General features: G+C 67.2%; 10 protein-coding genes across 10 annotated transcripts; 5 read left to right on the forward strand and 5 right to left on the reverse strand.

Annotated features, from left to right (window-relative positions):
- The first annotated feature begins 141 nt into the window (after positions 1-141).
- On the forward strand, positions 142-1,121 carry FA09DRAFT_92236 (hypothetical protein). Its single transcript, XM_025745902.1, has one exon. It carries the CDS (start codon positions 235-237, stop codon positions 898-900), a length of 666 nt encoding a protein of 221 aa, XP_025596802.1. The 5' UTR covers positions 142-234; the 3' UTR covers positions 901-1,121.
- A 67-nt stretch (positions 1,122-1,188) lies between these two features.
- Positions 1,189-3,563, reverse strand: FA09DRAFT_299900 (MFS general substrate transporter; the record flags this gene model as incomplete). The annotated part of the gene is made up of 6 exons (XM_025740313.1): positions 1,189-1,323; positions 1,385-1,409; positions 1,475-1,745; positions 1,807-2,861; positions 3,272-3,300; positions 3,372-3,563. 6 exons carry the CDS (start codon positions 3,561-3,563, stop codon positions 1,189-1,191), a joined length of 1,707 nt encoding a protein of 568 aa, XP_025596803.1.
- Positions 3,564-4,691: 1,128 nt separating this feature from the next.
- Positions 4,692-5,803, forward strand: FA09DRAFT_331379 (hypothetical protein). The gene has a single exon (XM_025743000.1). It carries the CDS (start codon positions 4,819-4,821, stop codon positions 5,329-5,331), a length of 513 nt encoding a protein of 170 aa, XP_025596804.1. The 5' UTR covers positions 4,692-4,818; the 3' UTR covers positions 5,332-5,803.
- FA09DRAFT_331380 (SE-domain-containing protein) lies at positions 5,445-7,582 on the forward strand. Its single transcript, XM_025743001.1, has one exon. The coding sequence runs from the start codon at positions 5,753-5,755 to the stop codon at positions 7,484-7,486; it is 1,734 nt and encodes a 577-aa protein (XP_025596805.1). The 5' UTR covers positions 5,445-5,752; the 3' UTR covers positions 7,487-7,582.
- Positions 7,406-9,622, reverse strand: FA09DRAFT_331381 (hypothetical protein). Its single transcript, XM_025743002.1, has 6 exons — positions 9,541-9,622; positions 9,305-9,485; positions 8,724-9,050; positions 8,184-8,668; positions 7,696-8,128; positions 7,406-7,642 (listed from the first exon to the last, which is right to left on the reverse strand). The coding sequence occupies exons 1-6, from the start codon at positions 9,561-9,563 to the stop codon at positions 7,613-7,615; spliced, it is 1,479 nt and encodes a 492-aa protein (XP_025596806.1). The 5' UTR covers positions 9,564-9,622; the 3' UTR covers positions 7,406-7,612.
- A 548-nt stretch (positions 9,623-10,170) lies between these two features.
- Positions 10,171-13,095, forward strand: FA09DRAFT_343971 (hypothetical protein). Its single transcript, XM_025744627.1, has 5 exons — positions 10,171-11,145; positions 11,210-11,810; positions 11,863-12,089; positions 12,150-12,458; positions 12,516-13,095. Exons 1-5 carry the CDS (start codon positions 10,462-10,464, stop codon positions 12,846-12,848), a joined length of 2,154 nt encoding a protein of 717 aa, XP_025596807.1. The 5' UTR covers positions 10,171-10,461; the 3' UTR covers positions 12,849-13,095.
- A 15-nt stretch (positions 13,096-13,110) lies between these two features.
- On the reverse strand, positions 13,111-13,924 carry FA09DRAFT_92493 (hypothetical protein). The gene has a single exon (XM_025745903.1). The coding sequence runs from the start codon at positions 13,776-13,778 to the stop codon at positions 13,221-13,223; it is 558 nt and encodes a 185-aa protein (XP_025596808.1). The 5' UTR covers positions 13,779-13,924; the 3' UTR covers positions 13,111-13,220.
- Positions 13,925-14,831: 907 nt separating this feature from the next.
- FA09DRAFT_340323 (PMT-domain-containing protein) lies at positions 14,832-18,275 on the reverse strand (the record flags this gene model as incomplete). The annotated part of the gene is made up of 17 exons (XM_025744312.1): positions 14,832-14,868; positions 14,922-14,955; positions 15,012-15,141; positions 15,195-15,240; positions 15,297-15,321; positions 15,372-15,417; positions 15,471-15,592; positions 15,644-15,693; positions 15,747-15,753; positions 15,812-15,863; positions 15,918-16,063; positions 16,123-16,716; positions 16,768-16,951; positions 17,000-17,389; positions 17,440-17,607; positions 17,661-17,783; positions 17,838-18,275. 17 exons carry the CDS (start codon positions 18,273-18,275, stop codon positions 14,832-14,834), a joined length of 2,592 nt encoding a protein of 863 aa, XP_025596809.1.
- An 866-nt stretch (positions 18,276-19,141) lies between these two features.
- On the forward strand, positions 19,142-23,780 carry FA09DRAFT_331383 (hypothetical protein). Its single transcript, XM_025743003.1, has 6 exons — positions 19,142-19,609; positions 19,674-19,733; positions 19,813-20,345; positions 20,402-23,168; positions 23,223-23,336; positions 23,396-23,780. The coding sequence occupies exons 1-6, from the start codon at positions 19,538-19,540 to the stop codon at positions 23,612-23,614; spliced, it is 3,765 nt and encodes a 1,254-aa protein (XP_025596810.1). The 5' UTR covers positions 19,142-19,537; the 3' UTR covers positions 23,615-23,780.
- FA09DRAFT_362086 (hypothetical protein) lies at positions 23,742-26,583 on the reverse strand (the record flags this gene model as incomplete). The annotated part of the gene is made up of 10 exons (XM_025745434.1): positions 23,742-23,946; positions 24,011-24,091; positions 24,157-24,271; positions 24,336-24,706; positions 24,761-24,860; positions 24,920-25,088; positions 25,144-25,784; positions 25,843-25,914; positions 25,976-26,148; positions 26,206-26,583. 10 exons carry the CDS (start codon positions 26,581-26,583, stop codon positions 23,800-23,802), a joined length of 2,247 nt encoding a protein of 748 aa, XP_025596811.1. The 3' UTR covers positions 23,742-23,799.
- Positions 26,584-27,069: the final 486 nt, after the last annotated feature.

The raw sequence follows: 27,069 nt of genomic DNA on the forward strand, positions 1-27,069 counted from the left end.
TGCAGAGCGGCTCGCAGAGACCGAGCCGCCCGCGGAACAGCTGCGCCATCACGCCGACGGGCCGTGCTCGCGAGGGCGCCGTCTCGTGCTGGACGTCCGACCCGGTGCTTCGGCACCTCCGCGAAGCTGCTGCTGCTGTGAGCCTCGCTGCGTGAAGGCGGTGACGCTTTGTGACCCCTCTGCAGACGGCTCCGGCGCACCAGCGGCGTCACCGAGGCACTTTACTTGCAGATCATGCCCTTTAGCGCGGCGAGGGGTGGTCTGGATGCTGCCCTCTCGCGCCGCCGCCTCCGACGGCCAAGGACATGGCGCCACGGCGCGCCTCCTGTGCTGGCGTCATGCTGCTGCGCCTTTGAAGCTCCCCTCTGCATCGCTGGCTCGTCCTCGCTCAGCATCCTGCGCAGGGTTCCGCCGCAGTTCCGACACACGCTGGCCCCGTATGCCGCAGCGAGCCGTGCGAGCCCATGCTGCTCACACGTGCCGCGGCCCGCTCGCTCGGCGGCCCACGCGGTCGCGCCTCGTGCCGCATGCAGGGGCTGCCGGCTGATCGACGGCCGAGCGCAGCCGCAGCGCAAGTCTCCGGGGGCCAGAGCTTTGTCACCAGGAGCAGCAGCGCCGCAGCAGCTGCACCTAGATGAACAAGAATGCCGTCCCAGAGGCAGGACCCTGTGCTTGTTGGCGGACCGCCGGGCTGTGGCGTACGGGGCCGCATTCCAGGTGCACTCTCTCACGCCTGCGCTTGCTCCCAGCAGTACGCGCCCGCACATCTCTCAGCTGCTCAAGCTCGTGACCACGCTCGGTCCCGAGGTCCGCTGCAGGATGCAGGACCAGCTGGCACCGCAGCCTGCGAGGTGCCGGCGCTGCGGCGGTGGGATGTGCGGCGCGCAGCGGCATCGCTGACTCCGCGGCGCGGCGCGCGCAGCGGGAAGAATGCACGCGCCGCAGCGGGCAGCAGTCACACCTTCGACGCAGAGGCTTTGGGATTGTAACTCATTGAACTGTGCAACCATCGGAAGAGGAGAGATATCGTGGGTGCAGACGAGGTGCAAGGAGAAGCAGAGCTGGGTGAAAGGGCAGCAGCAGGAGACAGAATTACAGGCGCGCGACGCGAGACGCGCGCGGTAAGGATAGGAGACCGACATTCGCAAGACGACGTGACTGCGGTTCGGCGACGAGCAGCTAAGCAGCTTAAAGTGCCGACTTGCCCTGGCTCTCGATACGAAGAGTGAGCATGAGGAGAGCGCAGACGATGAAGAGCGCGCCACTGGTGTAGAGCGGAGCGTTGATGTTCGACGCCCCGCCGTAGATGTTGATGATCGGAGCCTGCAGAAGACGTCCCCGAGTCAGCCAATGAACAGGATGAGCTCAGAAACAGCGTACGCACCATGAGGCCGAACACACGGTTCAAACTTTTGTAGTTAAAAGGGTCAGGGTTAGCAGGGTGCGAGGCGGGAGGGGTGGGAGGGGTACATACCTGGACGCGATGCCGTCTCCGGTGCCACGGACGGGTGCCGGGAAGCTCTCGGGCGTGTATGCGTAGAGCACGCCGTACATGATGTTCTGGAAGAGCGCCTCGAGGCAGAGGAACGTGAGGAAGGCGCCGGTGTTGGGCGCAGCCGTGGAGACAAAGACGAAGACGCCGGTGAGCAGCGTGCCAATTGCCATTGCACCACGGCGACCCGAGCGCGGGATGTCGACCATGAACGCGGCGATGATCGAGCCGGGCACACCGCAGATGGAGATGTCTGTGCAGAGAGTGTGTGTCAGAGGAGATCGCTGTGCTGTGCGCGCTGCAGCGGGACTCACAGGCGTACTGCGAGTAGACCGTGTTGACGTCGCTTGCACCCGTCGTCGTGCCGCGGCGCTCGAGGAAGAGCGGCAGGAAGGCGTTGTACAGCGGGTAGGCGAGGCCGATGAACGCCCAGAGGATGAAGATGATCGACGTGTTGTACGCGACCTTGGGGCTGCTGAAGAGCGGGCGCACGAGGCGAAGGTCGGGCTTGAACGTCGAGGGACGGATGCGGCGCATGGCGTTGAAGAGCTGCTTAGGCATGTCGACGATGCCAGCAAGGCCGCGCTTCTCGTGGGCCACGACCTCGTTGTTGGCGTCCATCGACTCGTCCTCGCCCGCGGCGGAGCGCAGAATGGCAACCGAGAGGATGTCGTCATCCAGCGGGCGGCCGTTGCGCGCGGCAATCTCCTTGACGACGGCGACAGCCTCGGCGTCGCGGCCCTCGGAGAGGAGGAACTTGGGCGACTCGGGCAGCTGGAAGATGGCGAAGCGCGCAAAGAACATGGCAAACGTCACGGCGCCGAGCGTGTAGAACGTGTAGCGCCAGCCGGCGTTGTTGCCGACGCACGGGCCGAACTCGGCAATGTTGCTGTTGTCGCCCTCGCACGAGTAGTTGGCAATGAAGGCCCAGGCGATGAGCGAGGCAAAGAGCTGGCCGAGCGACCAGAAGACGGAGAGCAGCGTGAGCAGGTACTGCTTGTTGCCGGGGATGAACTCGAGGAAGAGCATGCCGTCGACGGGCAGGTTGCCGCCGAGGCCGACTCCGAGCGCGGCGAGCAGGCCGCCGAGGCCGACGTAGCTGGGCGCGGCGCCGGCGGCGATGCCGAACACACCGGCGAGGAAGAGCGTGGCGTTGAAGGCCGGGCGGCGGCCGATGATGTCGGCGAGCACGCCCCAGCCGGCGGCGCCGATGATGAGGCCGACGTAGAGGCCAAACGTCATCCACGACACGGGCGTGCTGCTGCCGAACTCGGCGCGCACACGCGGCAGGATGATGGCGACGCCCTGCAGCCACATGTTGTCGACGAACCAGCCGAAGCCCGACAAAAGGAAGAGCTGCCACTGGAACCTAGGTGCGGAGGGGTCAGCGAGGGCTTGCTGGCGGAGGGATCAGCGAGGGGGTTGCAGGCGACACGCGCGCGCCGCGGCGCGCGCGGCGGAGAATCTGGGCGGCGACGCATGCGCGTGCCGCGGCTCATCTCCCCGGACCCGGCTGGCGCCGCACTGCAGCGCCGCAGCTGGCCCTGAATGGCTCCAAAGCACCGCTGAGGGTGCTCCGTGCGCTTAGAACTGCCGCAGGAATGATCTGCAGCTGCAGATCGGGTTCGGAGGGGGCGTGCCTGAAGACGCCGGCGCGCGGACACGCCGTCGACGCGCCCTGCGCACCCCTCCGGCCTGACGACGAGCCCGCTGTGCCTCCGACGCTGCCGCCCACTCGCCATCTGTGCTCCTGCCTCCTGTCATGCTCCTGCTACTCACTTGCCCATGCCAATGTGCTCATCCATCACCTGAGGAAGCAGACGGGGTCAGCCATGCGTGGCGCCGCAGACACGGCGAGAGGCACGCGCCAGACACGCACGCGGTTGAGAATGTAGACCTTGCGCTCGTAGACGCTGTTGACGCCGATGGCATCGAGGCGCTTGCCGAGGATGTCGGGCGAGAGGCCCTCGTTGGCGAGGCCGTCGTGGTGGTGCTTCTCGGAGCCGAGCTTCTCGCCCTTGGGCGAGCCGGCGGCGTCCTTGTCGGACTCGTCGCGCGAAGAGACGCGCATCACCTCGGAGGTGGGTGCGCCGACGACGGGGGCGGGGGCGGGGGCGGACATAGTGAGGTGGGGATGGAGGAGGTGGGGAGCAGGATGCGAGGAGCTGCGAGAAAGCCACTCAAGAGGGCGGCGAGAGCGGCGCGAGCGAAAATGGCGGCGCGCGCGCAGGCGAGGTACCCGAGGGCGAGGAGGCGGGCCGCGCGCCGCGAGGAGCCGGCCCGCTCGGGTGGGAAGCTGCATCCTCTGCGTGCGGCGGCGACGGCGAGCGCCATCATCAGCGAGAGCACTGCCGCCGTGCCTGCGAGATGCGCGGCGCCGGATCGTCGCCGTCGAAGGTGGCTCAGCGGCAGCAGAGCGCTCGCAGACGACGAGCAGAGGCGCTTGCAGAGCGCATTCAGCGCCGCGTCAGAGCACAGCGCGAGGGAGCGGACTCCCATCTGCGCCAGAGTCGTCTGCTGCCGCCGCTCTGCGCGTTGACGCTCGTCTGCGCCGCATGCTGCGTCTGAGCGCTGCTGCTGCATGCTGGGAGCACGCCTCGTCAGGGACGCAGGCGCCACGCCGCACTGGGAGTGCCAAAATAAAGGGTGCATTGCTGCATGTGTGACTGCCCTGCCGCTGCATCTGTCCCCTCCTCCGCCGTCGCAGCGCTCCCTGACAGCGACCTCGGCTAGGACCACAGCTCGGGTGCCTGCCGCGCCCGCGGTCACCTGTTTTTCGCCCCCTCGGCTGCCTTCACGCTTCCGCCTTCTTGCCACCAGGTCTCATGCGTCCATGCCGCCCATGCGGCCATGCAGCGCCCGCCGCGGCCGCGCGCCCTGCACCCTGAAAGCCGCTGGGCGCCGTGTAGATGCTGGCCGTGGGGCGAGCGCGCGCAGCCGGCAGGCGCGCCGTTGGAGCAGCGAGACCCACACAATGAAGGTGATGCGAGCGCTGCGCATCTGCTGCGATGTGGCGCAGGGCCGATGCCTCCGAGCCAGATCGCGGCGGCAGTAAGAGTGCTCGCGTGCGCGCACTCGCCGCGCGCGCGGCCGGCGGCAGAAGCGCCGGCGCGGCGCCGCGCGGCCGCATGCAAAAGCGGCCCTCGCTTGCTTGCGGCGCCGCTCGGTCGATCGCACGGCGGCCCCGCCGGCGCCTTGGCACCACCATCTGACGTCGGCCTCGGCCGCCCAGGAACCCGCGGCGCCGCAGCAGCCGCACAGTGACGGCCGCACTGACTGCCGTCCTGCGCCACACTGAAGGCCCTGCAGCAACATCGCACCGCGTGATGGGCGGCCAAGGAGCAGCACGCGAAAGCTCGACAGCACCAGGGCGCCAGCCAAAGCCGCGCACCTCCGCTCGCCTGCGCTGCGTCCAGGCCGACCCGCTCCCGTCCCCGCTTGGCAGAGGGCCCTGCACGCCGGCGCACAGCATCGAGCGGAGCGTGATGTGGAGCGTCGAGAGTATGAGCGGGTCTCGGCTCTCGGGCGCACGAGGCTCCCTCTGCTGCGACAGCTCGCGTGACCCTGGCCTGGCCTGCCTCGTCCAGGCCACGCCCATGTTTGGCTGCAGCCAGGTGCTGCTCATCATCCTCCTGAGCACGCTCTCGACCACTCTGCACGATCCTTCTCTGCACCCGCATCTCATCGCGCGCGGCGTGTTGATTGACGTGCACGCCGAGAGGGACCCATCGTGCACATGCCGCACGCCTTCTCGCCGCGCGGCCTGCGTCCGCCAGAGTCCGCCTGAGCGGCGGTACGCACTCTGTTGCGCTCCGAGACGCAGCTGCGTGCATGGGTGATCGCCCTCGCGCCGCAACTCCGCCCACAATTCGCTCCGTCGACGCTCGCTTGCGCGATGGCGGGCCATGGCGGCCCAAGTCGGGAGGGAGGAGGGGATGGTCACGTGCAGGAGTGAGGCCGTTCGGAGGCCGAGGCGCGCACGTGCGGCCGTGCCTGACCATGGCTGACCTCAGCAAGAGGCCGCCGTCGCGCTAGCCGGCCACCGCCACTCGCTCCGCTCGCCGAGGCGCGTTCGGCGTGGCCTGACGCTGAATGCGCACCTCCCAAACCGACGCCTGCCCCAGACTGCAGCGCGGGGCACGACGTCCAGCGCCGACGTCCGCAGCCTGACTCCCTCCACCACACCCCTCAGCACACCTCACACTTCACACACACATCTGCCAGTGCATGGCCATCTAGCACACCCACACACTCCTCACCATGCCCGCCAACGCCGCCGCCTCGTCCAGCGCCCCGCGCTCCTTCGACGTCATCGTCGTCGGCGCCGGCGTCGTCGGCGCGGCACTGGCCTTCTCGCTGGCGCGCTCGGGCCGCCGCGTCGCCATGCTCGAGCGCGACCTCGCCGAGCCGGACCGCATCGTCGGCGAGCTGCTGCAGCCGGGCGGCGTGCGCGCGTTGCGCCTCCTCGGCCTCGCCGACACGCTCGACGGCATCGACGCCGTGCCCGTGCAGGGCTACCAGGTCTTCTACGGCAAGCGTGCCGTGCCCATTCCGTACCCGCAGGAGGCGCCCGAGGACGTCGGCCGCGGCACCAAGAGCTTCAGCGGCAAGGTCGAGGGTCGCAGCTTCCACCACGGCCGCTTCGTGCAGAGCCTGCGCCGCCGCGCCCAGGCGCACGAGCGCGTCACGACGTTCGAGGCGACGGTGCGCGAGCTCGACGAGGATGCCGATGGCCGTGTCGTCGGCGTCACTGCCACGCCCAAGGCCGAGGGCGACGCGAAGCCCGAGGAGCTCGTGCTCAAGGCGCCGCTCACCATCGTCGCCGACGGCTGCTTCTCCAAGTTCCGCCGCACCCACGGCTCCACCATTGCGCCGACGGTGCGCTCCAACTTCGTCGCGCTCGAGCTCAAGAACGCGCCGCTGCCGGCGCCGGAGCACGGCCACGTCGTACTGGGCCCCGCTGGCCCGACGCTGCTCTACCAGATCAGCCCGACGGACACGCGCGTGCTGGTCGACGTGCCGGGCGTTAAGCTGCCGTCGCAGTCCAAGGGCGAGCTGCAGGCGCACATCCGCGACAAGGTCGTCGCGCAGCTGCCCGAGGTGCTGCGGCCGTGCGTGCTCGAGGAGCTCGAGCGCACGACGCGCTTCCGCAGCATGCCCAACAGCTTCTTGCCGCCAAGCATGCAAGGCCAGAACAAGCAGCGGCGGGGCGTCATCCTCGTCGGCGACGCCATGAACATGCGGCATCCGCTTACGGGCGGCGGCATGTCCGTCGGCCTCTGGGATGTCGTGCACCTCACCACGTCGCTCGGCGGCGAGGAGTGGACGCCGCTGGAGCGCGACGCAAAGCAGGGCGGCTCGCGCGACCTGGCCGAGTGGGACAGCCTCAAGCCGGCGCTACGGTCGTGGCACTGGCGGCGAAAGGGCCTGGCGAGCGTCATCAACATCCTCGCGCAGGCGCTGTACAGCCTCTTCGGCGCCGACGACGAGAACCTCGAGGTGCTGCGCGAGGGCTGCTTCGGCTATTTTGAGCTCGGCGGCGAGTGCGTCGGCGGGCCCGTGCGACTGCTGTCGGGCCTCGCGCCGCAGCCCATGCTTCTCGTCTACCACTTCTTCAGCGTCGCGCTCTACTCGATCTACACGCTCTTCTCCAAGCCGCGCGTGCACAAGGGCGAGAGCGAGGCGCGCGTGCCGGGCTTCCTCGACTGGCCGGCCCTCATGTGGCGCAGCGTCGCCGTCTTCTGGACGGCATGCGTCGTGCTGCTGCCCGTCGTCTTCACCGAGCTGCGCTCCAACGTGCCCTCGTTCAACCGCGCCGCGAGCATGATGGCGCCCGGCGAGGTCGGCAAGAAGGAGTCGCGCTTCAACAACGTCGTGCTCCTCGTCGGCCTCGCTGCGGCCGCTGCCTACTACGTCAACGGCGGCGCGCAGAAGCACCGCCTCTCCGACCTGCTTGTGTTCCCCACTGCCAAGGCCCAGAGCCTGAGCAGCTAGAGTGCCCGTTCCCTGCCCACTGGTTCATACTTGCCCGCCTGCCATGCCCTAGACCGATACCTCAGCCACCGTGCAATGTCATCTCGCCATCATCACACATGCGTGTGTCTCTCATGTCGTGCATTCTCATGCTGCTCCCGCTGTGTCGTCGCGGATCTGTGATGCGCCGTCAGCAATGACTCTCACGACCCGCGCGTGTTGCGACTCACCTCGCTGGAGCTGAAGCTCAGGATGCCCGCCTCGTCGAGCAGGCCCACGACCTGCTCAGCATCATCACACGGCATGTCGCCCAGCACCTTGTTGACCTTGTCGAGCTCCTTGGTCTTGAGTGCCTCCTGCAGCTCGGGCGCAAAGCCCGTGAAGATGTCCCAGCGGCGCTGCAGGAACGCTCGCACGCGCTCCGGATCCATGCTCTCCGAGCCCTCGCCCTCCAGCTCAATCTTCTCCGGCGGCGGGCCGTCGGGCACCTCGAAGCCGATCACGGTGTTTGGGTCCTCGGCCACCAGCTGGATCTGCTCCACGCCGCCGCTCGCTGCTGGCTGCTCGGCGGCCAGCGCCTTGCTGCGCGTGAGGATGCGCGTGAAGGTGGAGAGCACGTCGTTGAAGAAGACGATCGCGGCGCGGCCGTCCTGGTTGTTCATCCTGGCAAGGCAGCAGATGAGCAGAGGAGCCAAGTCGGTGTGCCGGAGCCACTCACCGTTGGAAGAAGAGCGAGACGCCATCCTTGCCGAGCTTCTCGCAGTACTGCACCATCAGGCCCTTCTCGGTAGCACGCCGGCCGCGCGCCGCATCGCCACGCATGCACGCCTGGAACGCCTCGACGAGCAGCGCATCCGTCGAGCCCTTGCGCAGCAGCACGCGGTTCTTGCCAATGTACTCGTAGGCGCTCGCGAACGCCGCCGTGTTGAGGTCGCGCTTGGGGTTGAACTGCGGTGGCAGGCCGGGCATCTCGAGCGGCAGCACCTTGGGCACGCACGGCTCCAGGTCGATGAACTTGGACATCGCGGGTGTGAGCGCCGGCACAGACTCGTCGTCGGAGTCGTCGGCGTCCGAGTCTGGGGATGTCTGCTGCACGCTGGGCGAATTGAGCGTCTCGATCGTTGTTGTCGTTGCCTTGCCCTTGCCCTTGCTCTTCGGCTTCTCCGGCGAAGGCGCCTCTTCTGGTTCGGCCTTGCTCACGTGCTGCTCGGAAATGCGTCAGCGGCGAGCAGGACTCAGCGCGCTGCAAGCTACTCACACCCGAGCTCCAGCCCTCGCGAATGCCATCACTCGTGATCTTGCGCTTCTCCTCCTCCTCAAAGCCCTTGAGCTGCGCGCTGGCCTGCAGCGTACGCGCGGCGAGCTTCTCGCGGTGCTCCTTGAGCTGCGTCGTGAGCGCCTCGTCCAGCTCATTGCCGCTCTTGCCCTTCACCGACGGCACTTCGTTGATCTGCAGTAGCAGCGAAAGGACCATGTCTGACGGCGTTGGATTGGCCTTGTTCGGGTTCGCCTCGCGCTCGGCAGTCAGCTGCGAGACGGTGCGAGAGTAGGACGTCGAGCCTTCTGAGGACAGGCCGCCGAGCACCTGAGGGCGAAGGTCAGCGGTGCGTCCAGAGGGTGCAGAAACGATGCGAGACGTGTGGAGCACTTCTATGCGTCGCATGAGTTGCATATGAGAGCGAGGCATGGTGCTGCGGCGCCGACCCTCGCCTGCAAATCTCGCTACTGAGGCCGACTTCTTCTGCATCACGCTCGTGCCTGCCAATCGTCGCCTCTGCCGCCGTTGCCGCGCCTGACCGACTGCCGTCCATCTCCTCCACATGCCCGCTGCGCACTCACCTCGCCGAGCTTGCCGTCGAGCTTGGCATTGAGCGCAATCTCGTCGCGCAGATCCTGCATCTCACGCCTGCGCAGCTCGCGCTTCTCATGGATGTCGCGCTGCTTCCAGTTGATGAAGCTCTTCTTGTCGACGTTGGGATGCACCTCGATGTCCGAGTCGTCGGAGAGCTCGAGGGCGTCCCTGGTGCGGCGGGTCAGTGGGCTGCGCGGCGCCAGTGCGCTGCAGCGGCACGCACCACTTTGAGTAGTTGAGCGGCATGCTGGGCGGTGGGGGTGTGGTAGGAGGAGAGGCAGGTGCGGCGCCAGCGAAGATCACAGAAACCGCGCGCCGCGTGGAGGGCGGAGAGAGCATCACGCTGCTGAGGGGTGGCCGGTGCGCGCGAGCGACGGGGCGCATTCTCTGCGCGGGTGCGGCCAACTTGTGCCTGGGCTGCTTTCCTGCATGCAGCGCAGAGGGCAAGTCGCCTTCTGCTCCGCCGTGCTGGACGCCGACTCGCTTGCCTTCGCCATCAGCTGCGTGCCGTCGCACAGGGCGCAGCTCCCGATTTGGGCTGGCAGCAAGCATGCAGCAGCCCCTGTGCAGACACTGCGCCCAAAAGCACGCTCCTCTGGGCGGTTTGAAGCGCGGCAGCGGACCGTCCAAGAACGCTCCGAGGGGCCGGTCAGCGTTGCGGAGCCGTCGCGCGCGCCACAGCGCAGAGAAAGACGCGTGCGGAGCAGGCACGCCGGCAGAGCAGAGGCCACGCCAGGCAGGCACGGCGGGCGGGCTCTCTGCGCGCTGTCGCACTGCTGCGCGCTGGGTTAGGCTCGCGCCGGCGGCTGGCGCGTGTTGCCTTGGCCCAGCGTCGCCTGCCTCCTTCCTGCCCTCCATCGTGCCCCGTTCGCATCCTCCGGCTCCGGCTCCCGTCTCTCCGTCTCCGCCTCTCGTCTCCCTCACGACACGAGCCGCACGACCTAGATCCGCAGGGCGAGGCCAGTGAGCCAGGCGCGCACGTGTGACGAGCTGCATCCGCCATTCCATCCGGCCCACCCACGCCCTCCTCTGCACATCCACGCCGCCGCCCTCACGCCCCTCACGCCGCCGAACACGATCTCACGACGCCCAACGCCGTCTCTCATCGCCCACTCTCTCTGCGCCCGCTTCACGAGTCCTTGCCATGTCGGACCTCGACCGCTCCTTCGACCACCTCTCCCTCGGCGCCGCGCACCAGCGCAGCAGCACCGGCAGCCTCGGCCCCAACTCGGCCGGCGCCTTTGATGCCGGCGACGCGGCCAACGCGTACGGCGCCGCGCCGCTGAGCAGTGCGTCACCCTTCGGCAGCGCCTCGTACGCCGGCATGGGCGGCAGCGCGCAGCTGGCCGACCCGCAGTCGGCATCGGCGCGCTTCGAGCGCTTCTTTGCCTCGCCGCCCGCCTCGGCGCCCGACTACGCCTCGGGCAGCGGCGGCGCGCCGGGCAGCAGCAACGGCCTCGGCAGCGGCAGCAGCGCCTTTGGCTCCTTCGGCCACGCCCTGCCCGGCGGCACGGGCGGCAGCGGCCACTTTGGCTCGCAGAGCCGCCGGCCGCCGGGGCGCTCGGCGCTGCCGCAGTGGGGCGACGCGCCGTCGCCGCCCATCGCGCCGCAGGGCCTCGGGAGGGGCTACTATGCGCCGCCGCCGCCGCAGCAGTCGCATCCGTCGGCGGGCAGCGGCTTCCTGAGCCACCAGCTGCCGCCGCAGGGCATGCCGCTGCCGCCGCCGGGCCAGCAGGGCGGCGCGCTGGACGACGACATCATCCCGACGGCCATCGTGGTAAAGAACATCCCGTTTAGCATCAAGAAGGAGCAGCTGCTGCAGATCATTGTGAGTCCGGCTGCTCGACGTGCTCCGCGGGTGCGCCGCTGAGGCATGGTCTCCGCTCCTGCAGGAGGACCTGGCGATCCCGATGCCGTATGCCTTCAACTACCACTTCGACGGCGGCAACTTCCGCGGCCTGGCGTTTGCCAACTTCCGCTCGGGCGAGGAGGCGGACGCCGTCGTGGCCGCGCTCAACGGCTTCGACGTGGCGGGGCGCAAGCTGCGTGTCGAGTACAAGAAGGTGCTGCAGGCGGGCGAGAAGGAGCGCATCGAGAAGGAGAAGGCCATCAAGCGCATGCACTCGATGCAGCTCGAGAAGGAGCGCAGCAGGCACGAGCAGCAGCAGCACTGGGGCGCCCTGCCGCCCAACCCGCCGCTGCCGCACGAGCACCAGCAGCAGCAGCACCAGTACGACCAGTACGACCAGTACAGCTACGCCGTCGGAGCGCCGCCGCAGCAGCCGCAGATGCAGCAGTCGCAGCAGCAGCAGCACCAGCTGCCGAGCCCCTCGCTCGAGATCCACCCGTCCGCGCAGCTGCCGCAGCAGCCGCGCTCGCCGCTCCTGCCGCTCACGGCAGACAGTCTGCGCGCCGTGCCGGCTGCGCGTCAGGGGGCTGGAGGCGACTCTCCGTCGGAGGTCAGCGGTGGGGCGAGCTCGCGTGCCAAGGATGGTGAGTCGTGATGCGCGGCTCCGGCTGATCGAGAGGCTGACGCACGCTGCAGAGCTGGACCTGAACGACCCCGCCACGCTCGAGATCTACTCGCGCGTCCTGCTCTTCAAGGACGACCGAATGCGCGACGACCTGAGCTTCTCGCGGAATCTCAGCCCACTGGAGCGGCGCACTGTGCACCTCGTGGCACAGAAGCTCGGCCTGTACCACTACAGCATGGGCGAGGGCGACGAGCGCTACGTCGTGGTGACGAAGAACGAGATGCAGCAGGGCCATCGCGTGAGTTGGACACACGTGCAGCGCTGTCGACATCAGGCTGACGCATACGCCGTCCCGCAGCCTCTGCGCTCGCAAGCGTCCACCATCGGCCGCTCGCACCGCGGCAACACGGACAGCTCCGGCATGCTTGCGCCCGGCTCGAGCGCCACGACGGGCCGTGCGGGTTTGCGCGGCAAGAAGAGTGCGCCGGACATGAAGCGCGCGCGCGAGGCCGACAGCAGCTACGCGTCGCACGGCTACGGCAGCGGCGGACTGGCTCCGCCTGCCGGCGGCCTGGCGCGCAAGAGCAACGGCAACCTGAGAGAGGGCTACGCTGCCACGATGGGTCGGGCATCGAGAGGCGCGAACGGAGGCGCTGCTGGTCTGCAGGTGAGTTGCCGTTGCAGTCGCAAAACCGAGTCCTCCTGGCTCACTCTCCGCGGGCAGAACCTATTCGCCTCGCCATTTGACGTTCCTCCGGTCCCGCAAATCAACGCCGACCGGCTCGGCCACTCCTCGTCGCCGTCCGGCGGCAACTCCGCGCACCTTGTGCGGCAGCCGCGCGGCCCGCCGACGCCGGGCTCGCACGAGGCGCGCAACTTTGCGCCGCGAGCCCGCGTCACTGTCGGTGCTGCCACGGGCGCACAGATTGCGGCGCAGGTCAACCGCATGGAACACAGTTCTAGCCCGGGGCAGCAGGGCAGCTACGACGACTACCTGCACGGCGGCCACGCCCTTGGGTCCGACGACGTGCGGACGCACGAGCCGCTCGAGATCTAAGCGCGACTCGTCTGGCCTCCTCACCGTCACACCCACACAACCACACGACCTCGACTTTCTCTCTCTCTCCTCAAGCATCCCTCAAGAATCAAGAACGGCCCGCGCCTCGCTGCCCGCCGCACACACCTTCTCTCAGCCCCAGCTCCGCCCCTAAACTTTCCCTCAGTCTGTCCCACATGCCCCTGCCGCGTCCCGCCCATCCTGACGATGATGCATTTGCCGCCAATGATGAAAACCTTGCACTCTTGCTTGCTGCCTGTGCCCCCTTCTCCTTCCCACTGCCCAGCTGGTCCTGACCTGTGCGACGCCGGACCGCCAAAGCCAGCCTTGCGTCTAGTCGTGAATCTGCAGACGTCGCGTCAGCCTGATTGCCTAGAAATCGCGTGCGGCACCTGAGTCGCACTGCGCTGCTGCGGGCAGGTCGCCGGCGTCCCGCCGTTCACAGCCACCGAGCGCCAAGTGTGGCAGGCGTGTGCCCCAGGCGGCAAGGCGAGCAAGCCGGCGCACCCGAGCTGCGGCGCTTGTGCCCCTGTGGCGCGCCTTGCGCGATGGACGAGCGGCCGCGGGTCGCGTGAGAGGCTCTGGCAGCCGGCCGCTTCTCCGCGAGCGGCCCGACTGTGTCTGCGCTGCTACTCTTGCGGCGTGTCTACTTGGGCAGAATCGACCGCTGAAAGCTGGTCTGCGCTCTGCGTGCTGATGCTGGGGGCCGGGAGCCTGCTTGGCTGAGGCTGAGCGGCTGAGAAGAGTGAGCGTTCGGCCTCGGGCGAGGAGGGCGGTGCAGCTCTCGCGTCCTGAATCACCCCTCGTACCCCTCCTACACGCCGTGGCGAGGCTCCGGCAGCGGTGCCACGGCGTCGTCGTGCCCGAGGCCGCACTTGGCGCACCCTCGATCGCCGGGCGGTGCTGTCCGAGAGCACCCGAATTTGCCATCTGAGGCCTTGCCAGGCTCGCAGTGTAGGGTGCAGGTTGGGGCGGGCGACGTGCCGCAGCGGGCTCGGCCTCTGTCCGGCCGTGCGCCCTTGTGGACGACGTCGTGACCGCACGCTTGGCGGCCTCTTGCTGCGCTACGCTGTGCACGCGGACATACGGGCCGCGGGCTGCGAGCTGCACTCCGATCGAGGCAATGGAGAGCAGCCACAGACCTCACAAGATGTGTGGTTCTAATTTTACTTGATCTGGCCGTCGGCGATGCTGAGACGCTTGACTGTCCGCTGCAACGAGGATGAAGCTCTCCAGTGCAGCAGCGAGGTGTGCCGAGGCGAGGCGCACCCGTCGCGAGAGCTTCGCGATCGGGCCAACCTGCAGCACCCGAGCGCGCGCCGACCCGATGCTGCACGGCGCGCGCCAGGGGCACAGGCGGGCAGCCAACTCAAGCAGCGCAGTGGAGGGTGTCTCTCGAGGTCGTGTGGTGATGCCGGCACGCAGTCGCGAGTCTCGTTCTACACGCTGACGCTGGGGTCAAGCGACGCTGGCGGTCATTCTCTGCAGCCCAGCAGACGTGGTGGCACGTGACTTCCCCACACCGACGAGCTGCACCGCCAGGCCATGCTGGCGCGCGCCTCTCTCGACCCCCACCTCAAGCGCACTTGTGGAGTCACAGGCCGATCTGCGCTCTCGAGTACTGAACACGGCGGAGCATAGCCCGGGTTTTGGCGCGGGTCTGGTGACTTAACCCTTCAGCTTCGTCGCTGGGTGCAGTCGCTCCCGTTGCACAGACGCGGAACGAGCTGTCGGCTGCCGTCGCCCGCATCTGCGCTCGTTCAAGTGCGAGCTCGACGACGACGACGAGCTCTGCGGGCCTCGCTGCGCTTCGTCAGCGCCTCCAGCTGCTGACGCATGAATGAGCATTCAGATCTCGAATCATCGTGGGATAGTGAGGGCAAATCAAGAGAAGGTGTGGGCGCCTGTGCCTTCTCACCGTCTCTCCCTCTTGGACTGCCGCAAGCATGCCCCAACAAGCCTCGCCTGAGCTGAACGTCCGGCCTAGTCGTGAATGTTCCAGCTCGCCCTCCAACGCATGCTGTGGGGTTTGTGTCAGCGATGTGTGCTGCCATGTCGCTCGGCAAGACTCACCCGCGCTGCTTCCACACCGGGCCATCGATGCCGTCTGCGAGGGAGGCGTGTCAAACGCGGAAGACGATGGCAGCACAGATCAGCACTCACAGGCAGTGCCGTGCAGCCACGCAAAGGCGCCCACGACGGCGCCCAGCACGACGAGCAGCGCAAGGTTCTGCGCAAGCGGCGACAGCGGAGCGCGCTGCCCGCTCGTGCCGCGGACGCGGTAGCGAGCCGTCTGCGATGCGCTCGTCAGCGAAGCGTGGCAATGGCGGACGGGCGCAGACGCACCGAAGAGTTCCAGAGGAAGTGGTCCAGCAGGTGGACGTACATGAGCCTGCAGAGGGGCAGGCGTGAGCACAGCAGGCGATGGATCGCATCTTGTCCACGCACACGGCGAAGTAGAGCGTCGGCAGGTCTGCGTGCAGCGTCAGCAGGTGTCGACAAGTTGCAAGCCGCAGCGCTCACAGTGGTGTATGTAGCACACGCGCGCCATGATGAGGAAGGGCAGGTACTGCAGCAGCGATGTGAGCGAGGCTCGCAGCACGACAGCACGCGCCCGCGCACGTGCAGGAACCAGCCGATGCCAGCGAGCTTGCCGACAAAGAGGAACTGGTTGAAGTCCGTGGGGCTGAGGTCGGCGTGGCGCCGCTGCATGCGGCCCAGGTACCACGCCAGCACCAGCACGACTGTGCGAGGAGTGAGTAGCTGCCGAGGATGGCAAAGGCAAGGCGACTCACAGACGAAGAGACTCGTCGTCGAGCCCCACCAGATGACCGGGTTGCCGACCCTGCGGAACGGTCAGCATGTCCCTCGACTTTGAGCTGCCAGCGCTGAGCTCACAGATAGTCTGCAAGGGAGACATGTGTTAGCCACCGCCGTACCAGCCTAGTTGCATCGTGACTCACACTTGATCTGGTTGTCGCCCCAGCCGTTCATGCGCAGGCCGTTGTAGAGCCACTGTGTTGCAGAGCGTTCAGCACGCGCTCTCTCCATCTAGCCTCACATACTCACCGGCCAGTCGAGCGCCTTGCTCGCCAGGATGTCGTCCTTGTCGGCGTCGGGCGTGAGCGCATTGTTGGACGTCATCATGGCGACGTTGAGGTGGATGAAGTCGCGCAGGAAGGGCGAGCGGTAGAGCTTCGTGTCTCCGGGCGGCACTGCGCGGTCATACGTGAGCGGAGGAACAGCGACCATGCGCCGCAGCAGCGCCACTCACGGCGCTCGTTCCAGTGGCTCTCGATGTTCCAGTAGGTATGCTCATCGCGCGGGTTGTTCTCCTTGTCGCAGCTGACCTCGACCTGACGCCAGCCCCACTGCGGCAGAATCGCACCGCCGGCGCGCATGTAGCAGCCGAGATTCTGGTGTCTGAAGCGCATGCGCGTCGTCAGGCTGCGGATCGGGTCGCCCGCGGCGCCCTTCTTGCGCGTGATGATGTCGTCGACGACCTCGACGACCCAGTAGTCGTTCGAGTCGCCGACCGTGTCGTTGCCGTAGCCGCTGATCTCGTAGTTCTCCTTGGTGATGGGCGCGGCAAAGTTGTGGCTGTGCAGGTTGCGGCCCGTCTGGACGTGCACGAAGCGGAACGTGTCGCCAGCCTTGAGGAAGCGGATCGGCTCGGTGCTGTTGGGCCCGGGCAGCGGCGCGTCCTCCCAGCGCGGCGTGATGACGAACTCGTTGTTGTTGTCCTTGTAGTGGTAGCACGTCACCTGCTGCTGCTGCGAGCCGGCAGGGTACGTCTGCACGTGCGAGTGGAGCAGGCCGCCGCCGTAGCCCATGTTCTTGAAGGTGACCTTGCTGCCGTACGCCGCCTCTGCAGGGTAGAGTCAGCGCAGCACCGCAGCAGGAGTCGGGCAGCACGCACCGAGCGGAGACTTGGCAAAGTCGTTGCCGCGCAGGTGCGCCTGGAACAGGCTGCTCATCTGTGCGTCGCCGGGCCCCGAGTTGCTGAGGATGAGGAAGTGGATGCGGAAGCACGTCATGTACACGATGACGGGCGAGACGATGAGGCACAGGATGCGCGCACACCAGTGTCGTGCGTACGTGCGCTGCAAAGGCGTCAGTACAGCATCGCAACATACATCAAGTCGACTCACCACGGGCATGCGCGTGTCGCCGAACTTGTCCCACAGATCCTCCATCGTGTACAGGCCGACGAGCGCCGTAGCGAAGAAGCCGACCCACTTGACGCTCGCCACGCAGCCGATGGAGAGGCCGGTGAACGTGAGCCAGAACCACCACATCTTGGAGAAGGAGCGGTTCTGCTGGCGGTGGAACATGACGAGGCCGTGCACGGTGGTGAAGGTGAAGAAGAGCAGCATCGAGTCGAGCAGGATGAAGCGCGAGATGACGAGCCAGGCATTGTCGCACAGCACCATGATGGCCAGCACGTGGCGCGAGCGCCAGTTCCAGCCCAGGGCGCCGCTCGTGCTGTAGGCAATCGGCGCCATCGCCACGCCGAACATGGCGAGGATGATGCGCATGCCCTGCGAGCCGTCAGCCACTGGCACACGCGTCTCACGCTGCTGCGACTCACGACGTAGTTGACATCGTCCGGATACTTCTCGCCGCTTTTGAACTCAAACTGGCCGCGGTAGCCGCTTATCAGGCCTGCGAGGCCGACGAGCATCTTGCCGAGCGGCGGGTGCACGTCGAAGTAGAACTCGCTCTTGAGGTAGTGCGAGCCGAACTTGCCGAAGTGCGCCTGCAGTGCGTGAGGATGGCGCTCTCGCTGTGCACTGCTGTGCGGCCACTCACCTCGTCCCAGATCACATGCGGACTTCGCCCAATGCCCCACAGCCGCGAGACCAGGCTCAGCACGAGGTACATGGCCGTCGTGGCCGCCTCGGACTGCTGCGAGAGAGCCGAAAGGTAGTCCAGCTGAGGAGCGAGGCGTCAGAGCCGTGGCACACAAACCAGCCCGGTTGCGCTCACTGGCGACTTGGGCGGCTGCTTCTCAGGAATGAGGCTGGCATACCCGCCCTTGCTCGCGCCTCCGCCATACGATGGCGTGTTGCCCAGCTCGGCGACGGGCTGCAGACCGGCGCGGGCGTAGGCCTGAGCGCCGGCACCGCCCTTCTCCTGGATCTTGTCCTCGCCCTTCTCCGCGCTGTACGGATCAAAGCCGCCAGCTGCGAAGCGGCGCGGCGTGGCGCCGGCCGACGAGGCGCCGCCGTGCGGGGCGTCGTAGCTCGTCGTCATGCCGGGCGAGTAGGTGGGCAGTGCCGGGCCGGACTCGTACGTGCGGTTCAGCTCGTACTCCTCGGCCGCCGGCGAGTCGCCGCGCTGCGAGCGGCTGGAGCCTTCGCGAGGGGAGGGTGGCCCGAAGTGCAGTGCTTGGTGCGGCGCAATGTTCAGCGGCGCGACGGGCATCGGGACGAGCGGCGCCGGATGCGCAGAGCGAACAGGAGAGAGCGCGGCGAGAGGCACACGGCTGCCAGCTGCGGCGCGATGATGGCTCTGCGGCGGCGCTGCGGCGGGTGCGCAAGAAGCAGGCGCAGCGAGTGAGTGGTGTGAGGGCTGTGAGGGTGCGGCTCGTCGTCGTCGTCGGAAGATGAGGCGCGAGGCCGAGACGCGCACGGCCGCAGCCAGCGGCAGCCTTCGCATCTGCCTGTGCGCGCAGCGCGTGCACGGCCGGCGCTGGCGGCTGCCTGCTTCCCGCGCCCAGCTGCCGCTGTTGTTCTCGCAACAGCAGGATCACCTCCGGGCCGCGAGATGCATTGAAGCCGCCTTTCTCTGCCAGGCTGCTCGGCAGCACGAGCGTACGGCCTGGCCAGTCAGTGAGGCGTCTGGCTCAGCCTTGCAGTGAGCTGGGGCGCGGCTGATGCGCTGCCAGGGGCTGTGCCGCACGCCGAGCCGGCTGCACCCTCGGCGCGCCGTGGGCCAGACGCGCCCTCTTCTCCAAGGATCCACGCCGATCGACCGGCGTCCCACCTCGCTACAGCAAACGTCTCCGACGGCGACTGATGCGCATGTGGGGCTCGAGTCACACTCTGCGAACAGGAGTGCGAACGGTGCGGGTGCGGCTGTGTGAGCTTGCCGGCGCAGACCAACACGCGTGCTGCACCGCGCGTCGCGCGCCACCTGCACGCACCCGTCCAGCATCGAAGCGTCGGGAAGCCTCAGCGCATCATCGCAAGCGAGAGAGCTGAAGCGCCGTGTTGCTGTGTTGACACCAAGCGGCGCCAGGTGCGCACCAGGTGTGGTGGTCGGACGGATGGGGCGCGGCGCGCAGACCTGCCTCCTTTGTCCTCTGCGTGCGTGCCTGCAGGCAAGCCGCGGCCGGCGGTGGGGCGCTCGAGCCTCCTCCTCGGATGTCGCCGCATCATCAACGGCGAAAGAGGCAATTGAATCAGGCCCGGCCGCACAAAGGGCTGGCCCACAACACTGCCAGCACTCTCTCCAGGCTTGCCTTCGCTCCTCCACCATCCCGCCTGTCCCGGCTGCTTCGCTGCGCCGCCGTCCACACCGCCCCTGTCACTCCTCCATCCGCGGCGCGACGCAGACGCGCTGCGCCGTCCACCCAGCCACTCCTGGCACCATAGCCATCGCACGCTGGCCACAGCTGCATCGATCTGCCACTCCGGCAACCTCCAGCCGCTCGCCCTCCGCGCACGCGAGCCACGCACGCCGCCATGCCTGGCAGCACCGGCTCGTGGCGCCGCCGCCTCGATCGCACCGCCAAGGCAGAGAGCTATCGAAGACAGGTGAGTGCAGCGCATGAAAGCTCTCGCCTCTCCACCTCGCCCGCTCACGGGCAAGCTGCTGCAGCGCGAGCAAGAGAACAGCGGCGACAGCACGTCGCCAGACTCCAGTCGCGCCAGCTCTCCTGTGAGTCTGACGGCCATACCTGCCACACCGTGTGAGGCGACGTGCACGCTTGAATGCAGCTCATCATGCGTTGTGACAGGCGCCCTTCGCTCGTAAACGCTCCGTGCTTGGCTCCTCGACGGGCGCCAACACGCCTCCGCGCTCGACGTGGAGCGGCGCCATCGTCACCACCTCCATTCCGACGCCACGCGCACCGGCCGTGCCTCTCAAGGCCTCGAACGGCTCCTGGTGTCAACGGTCCGCAATAGCAAGTGCGCAGATCGCCAGAACAGCGCCCATAGAGCGGCCTGTGTCGCCGCAAGATCGATTCTTCGCCGAAGCTACCGCCGCCAGCCTTGCGCTCGGCGCACCGCGCTCGAGCTACAACGCGCAGAGCTGGGCTGAGCTCGATGGTAGGCGTCGCATGCGAGACGACATCGCGGACAAGCTGCAGCTCATAGCGCAGTGTCCAGACTCAGACGATGTGGAGGAAGAAGGGAAGGAGGATGAGGAGGGATGGGCTGCGAAAAGGAGAGAAGGGACGGGCCGTGGCGGGTCCAAGTATGCCGGGCAATTGCCTCGCGGCCGCGTGAGGATCCGGGCCCTGGCGCCATCTGGCCCAGGTGCAGAAAGGTGAGTCGTAGTGTGGGTCGGCCCATCACGCTGTTGCTCAGACTCGTCCCTTGCAGAGACGACGAAGATGCCGAGGAGGAGGAGGCGCACTTCGCGCCATCGACGCTGGGCGACGTCGACTTCAGCGCCGCGTTTGAGCGCGAGAAGAGCAGCAGTCCGTCGAGGCTGCAGAACGACTCGGCTTCCACATCCGTAGATGACTCCTCGCCGCTGAATCCTGAGCCTCGTGTGCTCTTCTCGCTTGGCACGCCGACTGAGGACTTCGACGCGGGCGCGACAGCCAATCTAGAGACTCTCGGGCGTGTCATGAACTCCCACGGACGTCGTTGCCGCAGCATCAAGGCTGCGCAATGCGTCCGGCGGCGCACGTCAAGTTCCAACCGCCTCATCAAGGCCCTTCCCACCAATCGTGCGCAGCACACTCTCGCGACAGCAGCGCGCGAGGAGGAAGGTGACGACGCGCCGCACAAGCGTCGCATCACGCTCGCGCTCGAGCTAGACGCTCCGGAGGCGCCTTCGCCATCGCTGCCGCCGCCGAAGGTGCAGTCGAGCTGCAAGAAGTGCAAGGATGAGTCCTGCACTTACGAAGATCTCTTCAACGAGCATCAGCGCCTCACTGAGCTGCTCGAGTCGCGCCAGCTCGTGCATGACCTGTACCAGGCGCGCATCGAGGCGCTCGACCGCCTGCTCGGCAAGGAGCCGCCGGCGGCAGATGACTCAGAGCCAAGCGAGGCCAGCGCCGAAAAAGCAGACTTCACTGCGAAAGCCGCGCGCCTCTTTGACCAGATCCAATGCGCTGCCATGGAAGCGCCGGCGGTCGAGCCTCCGAGGCCAAAGCAGGTCGTCACGGAGAACTGGATCATCACTGTGCCCCAGGGCATCGTCGTAGGTCCGGCACCGCCGCTGCCTTCAGCGCTCCATGCGCCGGCGTATCTGCGCAGCCAAGCACGCCCAGCCAAGTCGAAACAAGAAAAGCAGGTGCTCGTGCGCACGCGACGAGAGAATCTCTGGCCGGCTCCGACGAGCAAGTATCCGCTCACGGTGAGCCACATGCTCGAGAAGGCGCGCACGATGCAGAAGGCTGGCGTGCCTCTGTCGCCGTCGATGCAGCGCGTGGTCGACAGCGATGCGAAGCTGCGAGAGCTGCTCCGCTCTCGCCCGCCGACGGGCACTGCCAAGCCCAGCGCTGTGAAGGTGCGCGACGCGGCCTTCGATGCGCAGGTCAAGAGCGTACTGCTGGCGCTCGAGGCCGAAGCCAAGGCCGAGCCCGATCGCCTTGCGCTCTTCGCACACCTCAAGGCCACGCTTACGGGCTCGGGCGACGAGCGCAAGATCGACGTCCTGGCAGTCAAGCTTCGCGTGTTGCGTTCCTGCGCGTCCTTCTCCGCCAAGGAGGTGGCAGAGCATCGCAAGCTGTTCGGTCGTCTTGGCGTCTCGCTGCCGTCGACGTGGGGCACAGAGCTGGACGCGAGTCTTGCGCTCATCGATCCTATCTTTGAGCTGCTTAATCACGCGTCCGAAGCTAAGGACGGCGCTCGACGCATGCCGGAGAGCATCATGGAGGGCCTCATCGATCTGCTCACCGACTTCCTCGACGTCGCCGTCAACCACTACGCTGAGCATCGCGACCGCGTACGCCAGTTCGTCGAGGGCCTGATGATGCCGACGGCACGCCAGGTGGACGGGACGCTCGAGGTCGCCGACATCCTCGCAGAGGGAGAGCTGTCGAGCGCCATTCTCATCGTGGCGTACGGTAACGCCCGCTCCCTCTCCACCTATCTTTCGAAGCGCGTCGAGAAGGAGACGATGCCGCTCGCACTGGCGCTCGACACGAATCTGCTGCAGCTCGCGCTGCGCATCGTCGCCGTCGTCTCGAAGCAGCTCCACGCTGTTGTGCTCAAGGGCCAGCCGGCGTGGCATTTGCTCCCGCGCGACCGCGCTGAAGGAACGAAGGCGTTCAACGAGAGAATCTTGCGTATGTCGAAGGAGGAGCCTTTCGCTTACCTTAAGCGTCTTGCTGCGGAGGGCACAGGCTCGTCTTCCTCTGAGTCGGATGCCGCGCCAGAGACAGCGCCGGAGCCGGAAGAGCCGGAGCCCAAGGCCGAGCCCGAGCTTAAGGCCGAGCCCGAGCCGACGAGGAGCGCCATTCGTCGAGCGCAGCGCAAGCAGCAGAGAGCGGCGCTCGATGGCACTCCCGAATCGGCGACTCCAGCGCTCGACCTCGGCGCCGACCGCTACGTCCTCCGCATCCTGCCCATGACGATGCGGCGCGATCTGATGCGCACGCGTATGAGTTGTCTCTTGCAGTTCCTCATCGGCCATCTCTTCCCGCCCGGCGCGCTGAGCGCTGCCATGACCGTCGGCGGCCTGATGAACGACTACGCGAAGGGCGTCGGCGCCAATTGCGACCTGGGCATCAGCGAGATCTGCTCGACGGTCATGACGCCCGCCATGCGCAAGCTGCAGGTGTACGAGCACGCACACCAGGACCGCTCCGCCGCCATGCTGCTCACGACGGGCGTGGCGCTGCGCAGCGTCCTGACGCGCTTCGACCATCGCGAGTCGGACGCGATGGCGTTTGGCTACACGGTTGCCTCCGAGGCAGGCCTGCGTCGTCTCTTCGCCGTCGTGGAGCGGCAGCTCGAGACGCTCGAGCGCAATTACGACGGCGAGACGGGCACGTTCTTCCGGCAACTCGAGGCCGGCGCCGACGGTCGTTCGCGCCTCGAGGTCGGCATCGAGCTGTATCGCGGCGTGGACCTCAAGGCGCCGCTCATGAATGTGCTGAAGCTGCTCAGCGAGGTCATGTCGGCGCTGCTGAAGGTGCGTCGCGCCAACGCACCGTGTGCCCTTTTCGCGAGCTGACGACTCTCGCAGGCACAAGTCGCGTCGCATATGGAGAAGGAGCGCGGCATCCTCAAGCGAGAGGCGCACTACGAGCTCGATCCGTGGGATGTTGATGACCGGCTATCGGAGAACTCGCTCGAGATGGTGCGCGTCTCGTGTCGCGTCTCGGTATCACTCCTGTGTTGACACACTGGCCATCGCAGCGTCGCAGCAAGCTCTTCGATGGCGGCGTCGGCCCCGAGCTCAGTCTCGAGGCGCTGTGCATCGCCCTCCCGCAAGTCTTCTGCGATGCCCTCGAGCGCGAGACGCTGCCCGAGGCAAGCAAGATCTGCATCACCCTCAAGAAGAACCCGCACCCGCCCAAGGCGCGCGCCACCAAGATCAAGCATTCGGCGGGACGCAGCCGGCGTCCGGGCATCTGATCGCCAGCAGCGTCGCGCAGCAAGGCGCGAGGCCATCGTGCGGCGACCACACCACTCACATTTCCCTTCTGCGTCACGGCTGTTCTGCAACCACGCACTCGTACCCACGCACATCATTCCCGTCCATCAAGCATCCCTCTAGGCCATTCAATGTCATCGTGTCACTTGTGCATTTGCGAACGCCGTCAGGCAGCCGCTGCCGACTGCAGCGTCTTGGAGAGGGAGCTCATCGTGGCACGCAGCAGGCCCGTGACGCCGAGGGCGCCGCGCTCCTCGAGCCATCCGAGGAAGGCGGAGCGGAAGTCGACGAGACTGACCGCTGGCAGTCCGGCCTGTGAACGCAGCAGAGAGGGCATCAGCGGCTGATAGCCAGGCAGAGGTGCTTGCGGCACTCACCTTTCGTGCATCGCGCAGTGCTCCAGCCGTCACAGGCCCGCTCACGACGGGCGCTGGCAGCTTGGCAGTGCGCGCCGACTCCTGCAGAGGGGCAAATGGTCGGACTCAGCACATGCCGATGAGGAGCGCAGGGTGACAAGACGTACGTTGGCATATGCCTCGGCCAGCGCAATGAACGCCGAGCCGTGCGTGACGGAGGCGATCTGTGCTAGATCACAGCCTGCTTCGTCGCAGCGAGCGCGGAGGCGCTTGACGAGGTAGCTAGCATCCAGACGGCGTCAGTCAGGCGTCGAGCTCGTCGCACTCCTTTCTGAGGGGGACTCACGGCTTGATGCCCACATCCGTGGCGCCCGCTTCGACCGTGTCAAGCGCCTTGATCCTCCACACCAGGTCCGCAAGCAAGACGACTGCCTCGTTGAGACGATCCTTGTTCGCCTCACTGAAGTACTCGCGTGTCGTTTCGCTCAGGTTGATCGAGTCGCCCGCTGACTCGTGTGCGTTGAACTTGGCGCGGACGGTCTGCACGAGTCCGCAGGCGCGAGAGAGGGGCATGATGCCGCCCACGCGAGAGAGGATGAGGAGCAGCAGATGAGAGGAGGAGGGAAGCAGGAAGGTGTGCGTTCCTGTGAGAGAGGGCGAGGAGAGGACCTCGAGGAGGCGCAGTGCCGCGGACTGGACGCGCAGCGTAGGATGGCTCTGTCGCGCTGTGGTCAGCAGGGCCAGTGGGAGTACTCAGGGCGATCCACTCACGACGATCAACGACATCGCCAGCTCGGCGGCAGCATGGGCTGTATTGCGCAGCGTCTGCTCGTAGTCCACCTTGCGCAGCAGGGGCGTCGCATCATAGTAGCTGCACACCTCACAGGTCAGCCTGTGAGAGGCGCAACGAGGCAGAGCAAAACGACTCACACAAGCCGACCCTTGCCCGCATCTCGCTGCAGCTTGGCCCAGTCTGCGCGTCCCCAGCGCGAGAGCATGGCAGCCAGAGCACTGAGCACCTCTTCAGGCTTTGCATGTCGCTCGTTCCTTGCGCTCTTTGCGCACTCGGAGAGCGGCTGCATGACTGCCAGGTCGAAGTCTGTGCGGTGCCGTGTTCAGTGCAGCTCAACCAAAGGGAAGGCTGTGAGACTCACCGGCCCATTCCGTTGGCGGCAGCAATGGCACGAGTCCCGCGAGCGCATGCCAGCGCACGCGCTCCGTGACCCATTGCGTCGCCTGCGGCGGCAGTCCAGTGGTGCGCCAAGTCCTCGCCGCCAGCTCAGCCAGATCACTGCATCTCGCATCTCTTCCCGCCTCCCAGTCCTCCTGCAATCTCGCCAGCACCCATCGCGCCACGCGTGCGCCATGCGTTGCGTCGACGCTTGCGGTGATCGCTAGCCTCGAGGGAGCATGTGCGAGGGAAGCAGCTAGGTTTGCTGGCAGGAGCAAGCGCGGCAGCATGGAGCCTAAGGCGATCGAGGAACGAGCTTCGGTGGAGAGAGGACGCGTGCCGATTGGCGTGCAGATTGGCAGGGGCACGAGCGTGCCGCCGCCTTGGTTGACGCTGGCAGCGAGAGAAAGACGAGGGCGCTTGCCTGGCGGAGGAGCGTCTACTGCGCCACCTGACGAGTGTGTGGCTCGGACGGAGGCAAGCCAGTTGGGATCGACGTGCTTGACGTTGGCGCTGATGTTGGGCAGCGGCAGCGCGAAGAGCAAGGAAGGCAGGAACGTCGCGTAGACCGCTAGCAGATTTGTGAGGGAGCTGTCGGTGGGATTCGTGCCGCGCAGGGCCATGCTGAGGGGGAGACACGGAGTGAGACCCGCAGAGTCAGGAGAACGCGCGGATGACTCACAGACGCGCCACGCGGTAGGGCTTGACGTGGGCTCTGCGCGTCAGAGCACCGAGCAGAGCACATAGGTGAGGTCTGCGGGGGCAGGATGCATCAGGGTCGTGCAGCCCACGCTTGTGGCGCAGAGACGGCTCACCGCAGCGTGGCATAGTCGAGAAAGTGGAAGAGGATGCCGTATGCGCGGCCGAGCGTCTGGCGCGCCTTGGGCGTGAGGAACGAGGTCGGGAGCGCAATGGCCTGTCCGTCGCTGTCGGACGGCAGACCGGCAGGCGGCTCGAGGAAGCAGAGCAGCAGACGCAGCAGTGCGGCCTGCACAGACGCTCAGCAGGAGGCGCAGAGCAGCTGTGTGTGGGTGGCTCGTCTCACCTGCTCGCCCGCATCCACATCGCCGCGCTCCTCCTCGCCGTCGATGCCGTCTCCAATCGGCCTCGCGCCGCCCAGGCAGCCGAGGATGATCTCTACGTCTCGGCAGCGCAGGCGCGCCCCCTTGGCCGGCACGGCGCAGCGCAGGAGCTTGCGCGCCGCAGCGGGCCGCGCCTCGAGTGCCAGCGTGAGGAGCGAGCGCAGCTCGTGCGTGGAGAGGCCGCCGGCGGGCGACGTGGCGAGGTGGGCGAGCGCGTCGAGCTGCGCGGCGAGCGCGGTGCGGCTGGCCGGCGTCGAGGGCGCGCGGCTGAGTGCGCGGAGCGAGACGAGCAGCGCGGCAGGTGTCTGCGCCGAGCTGCCGGGCGACGGCGAGCGCGACATGGCGGCGTGCGGCAGCTGTGAGAGGGCGTGGTGGTGCGGAGCAAGGCGCAACGTGGAGCGCGAGAGCGAAGCGCTGCCTCGGGACACGGCCTCGACGCGTCTCGCGCCGCGCGGCCGCGGGTGTTGATCTCGCGCCGCGCGCCGCGTGCCGTGCCAGACCACGTGGGCGGACCCTCGCCCGCGGCTGAGGGCCGCGGCGTCGGCCACCGACGGGCTCGCGCGCCTGCTCACCGCCGGCACCGCATCCGCACCTCTGCCTTCTCAGCATCGACCGGGCCTGAGTTTCCTGCTCACACGCCGTAAGGTGCTTGATGCGGTGGGCGTGCAGCGAGATGCTTCTCCACAGAGATCAGGCCCGCCACTGTGTGGACTGTCTGCGAGATGAATAGAACGAGCAAGGGTGCGCACGGCCGCGCTGCGCCTCGACCCTGCCTCGCGCTGTCGCTGCGTCGAGCGCTGCACACGCCCATCGCACCCCACAGAGCC

The sequence above is a fragment of the Tilletiopsis washingtonensis genome, assembly GCF_003144115.1.
Source record: "Tilletiopsis washingtonensis strain MCA 4186 unplaced genomic scaffold FA09scaffold_17, whole genome shotgun sequence".
Classification (NCBI taxonomy): Eukaryota; Fungi; Basidiomycota; class Exobasidiomycetes; order Entylomatales; genus Tilletiopsis; species Tilletiopsis washingtonensis.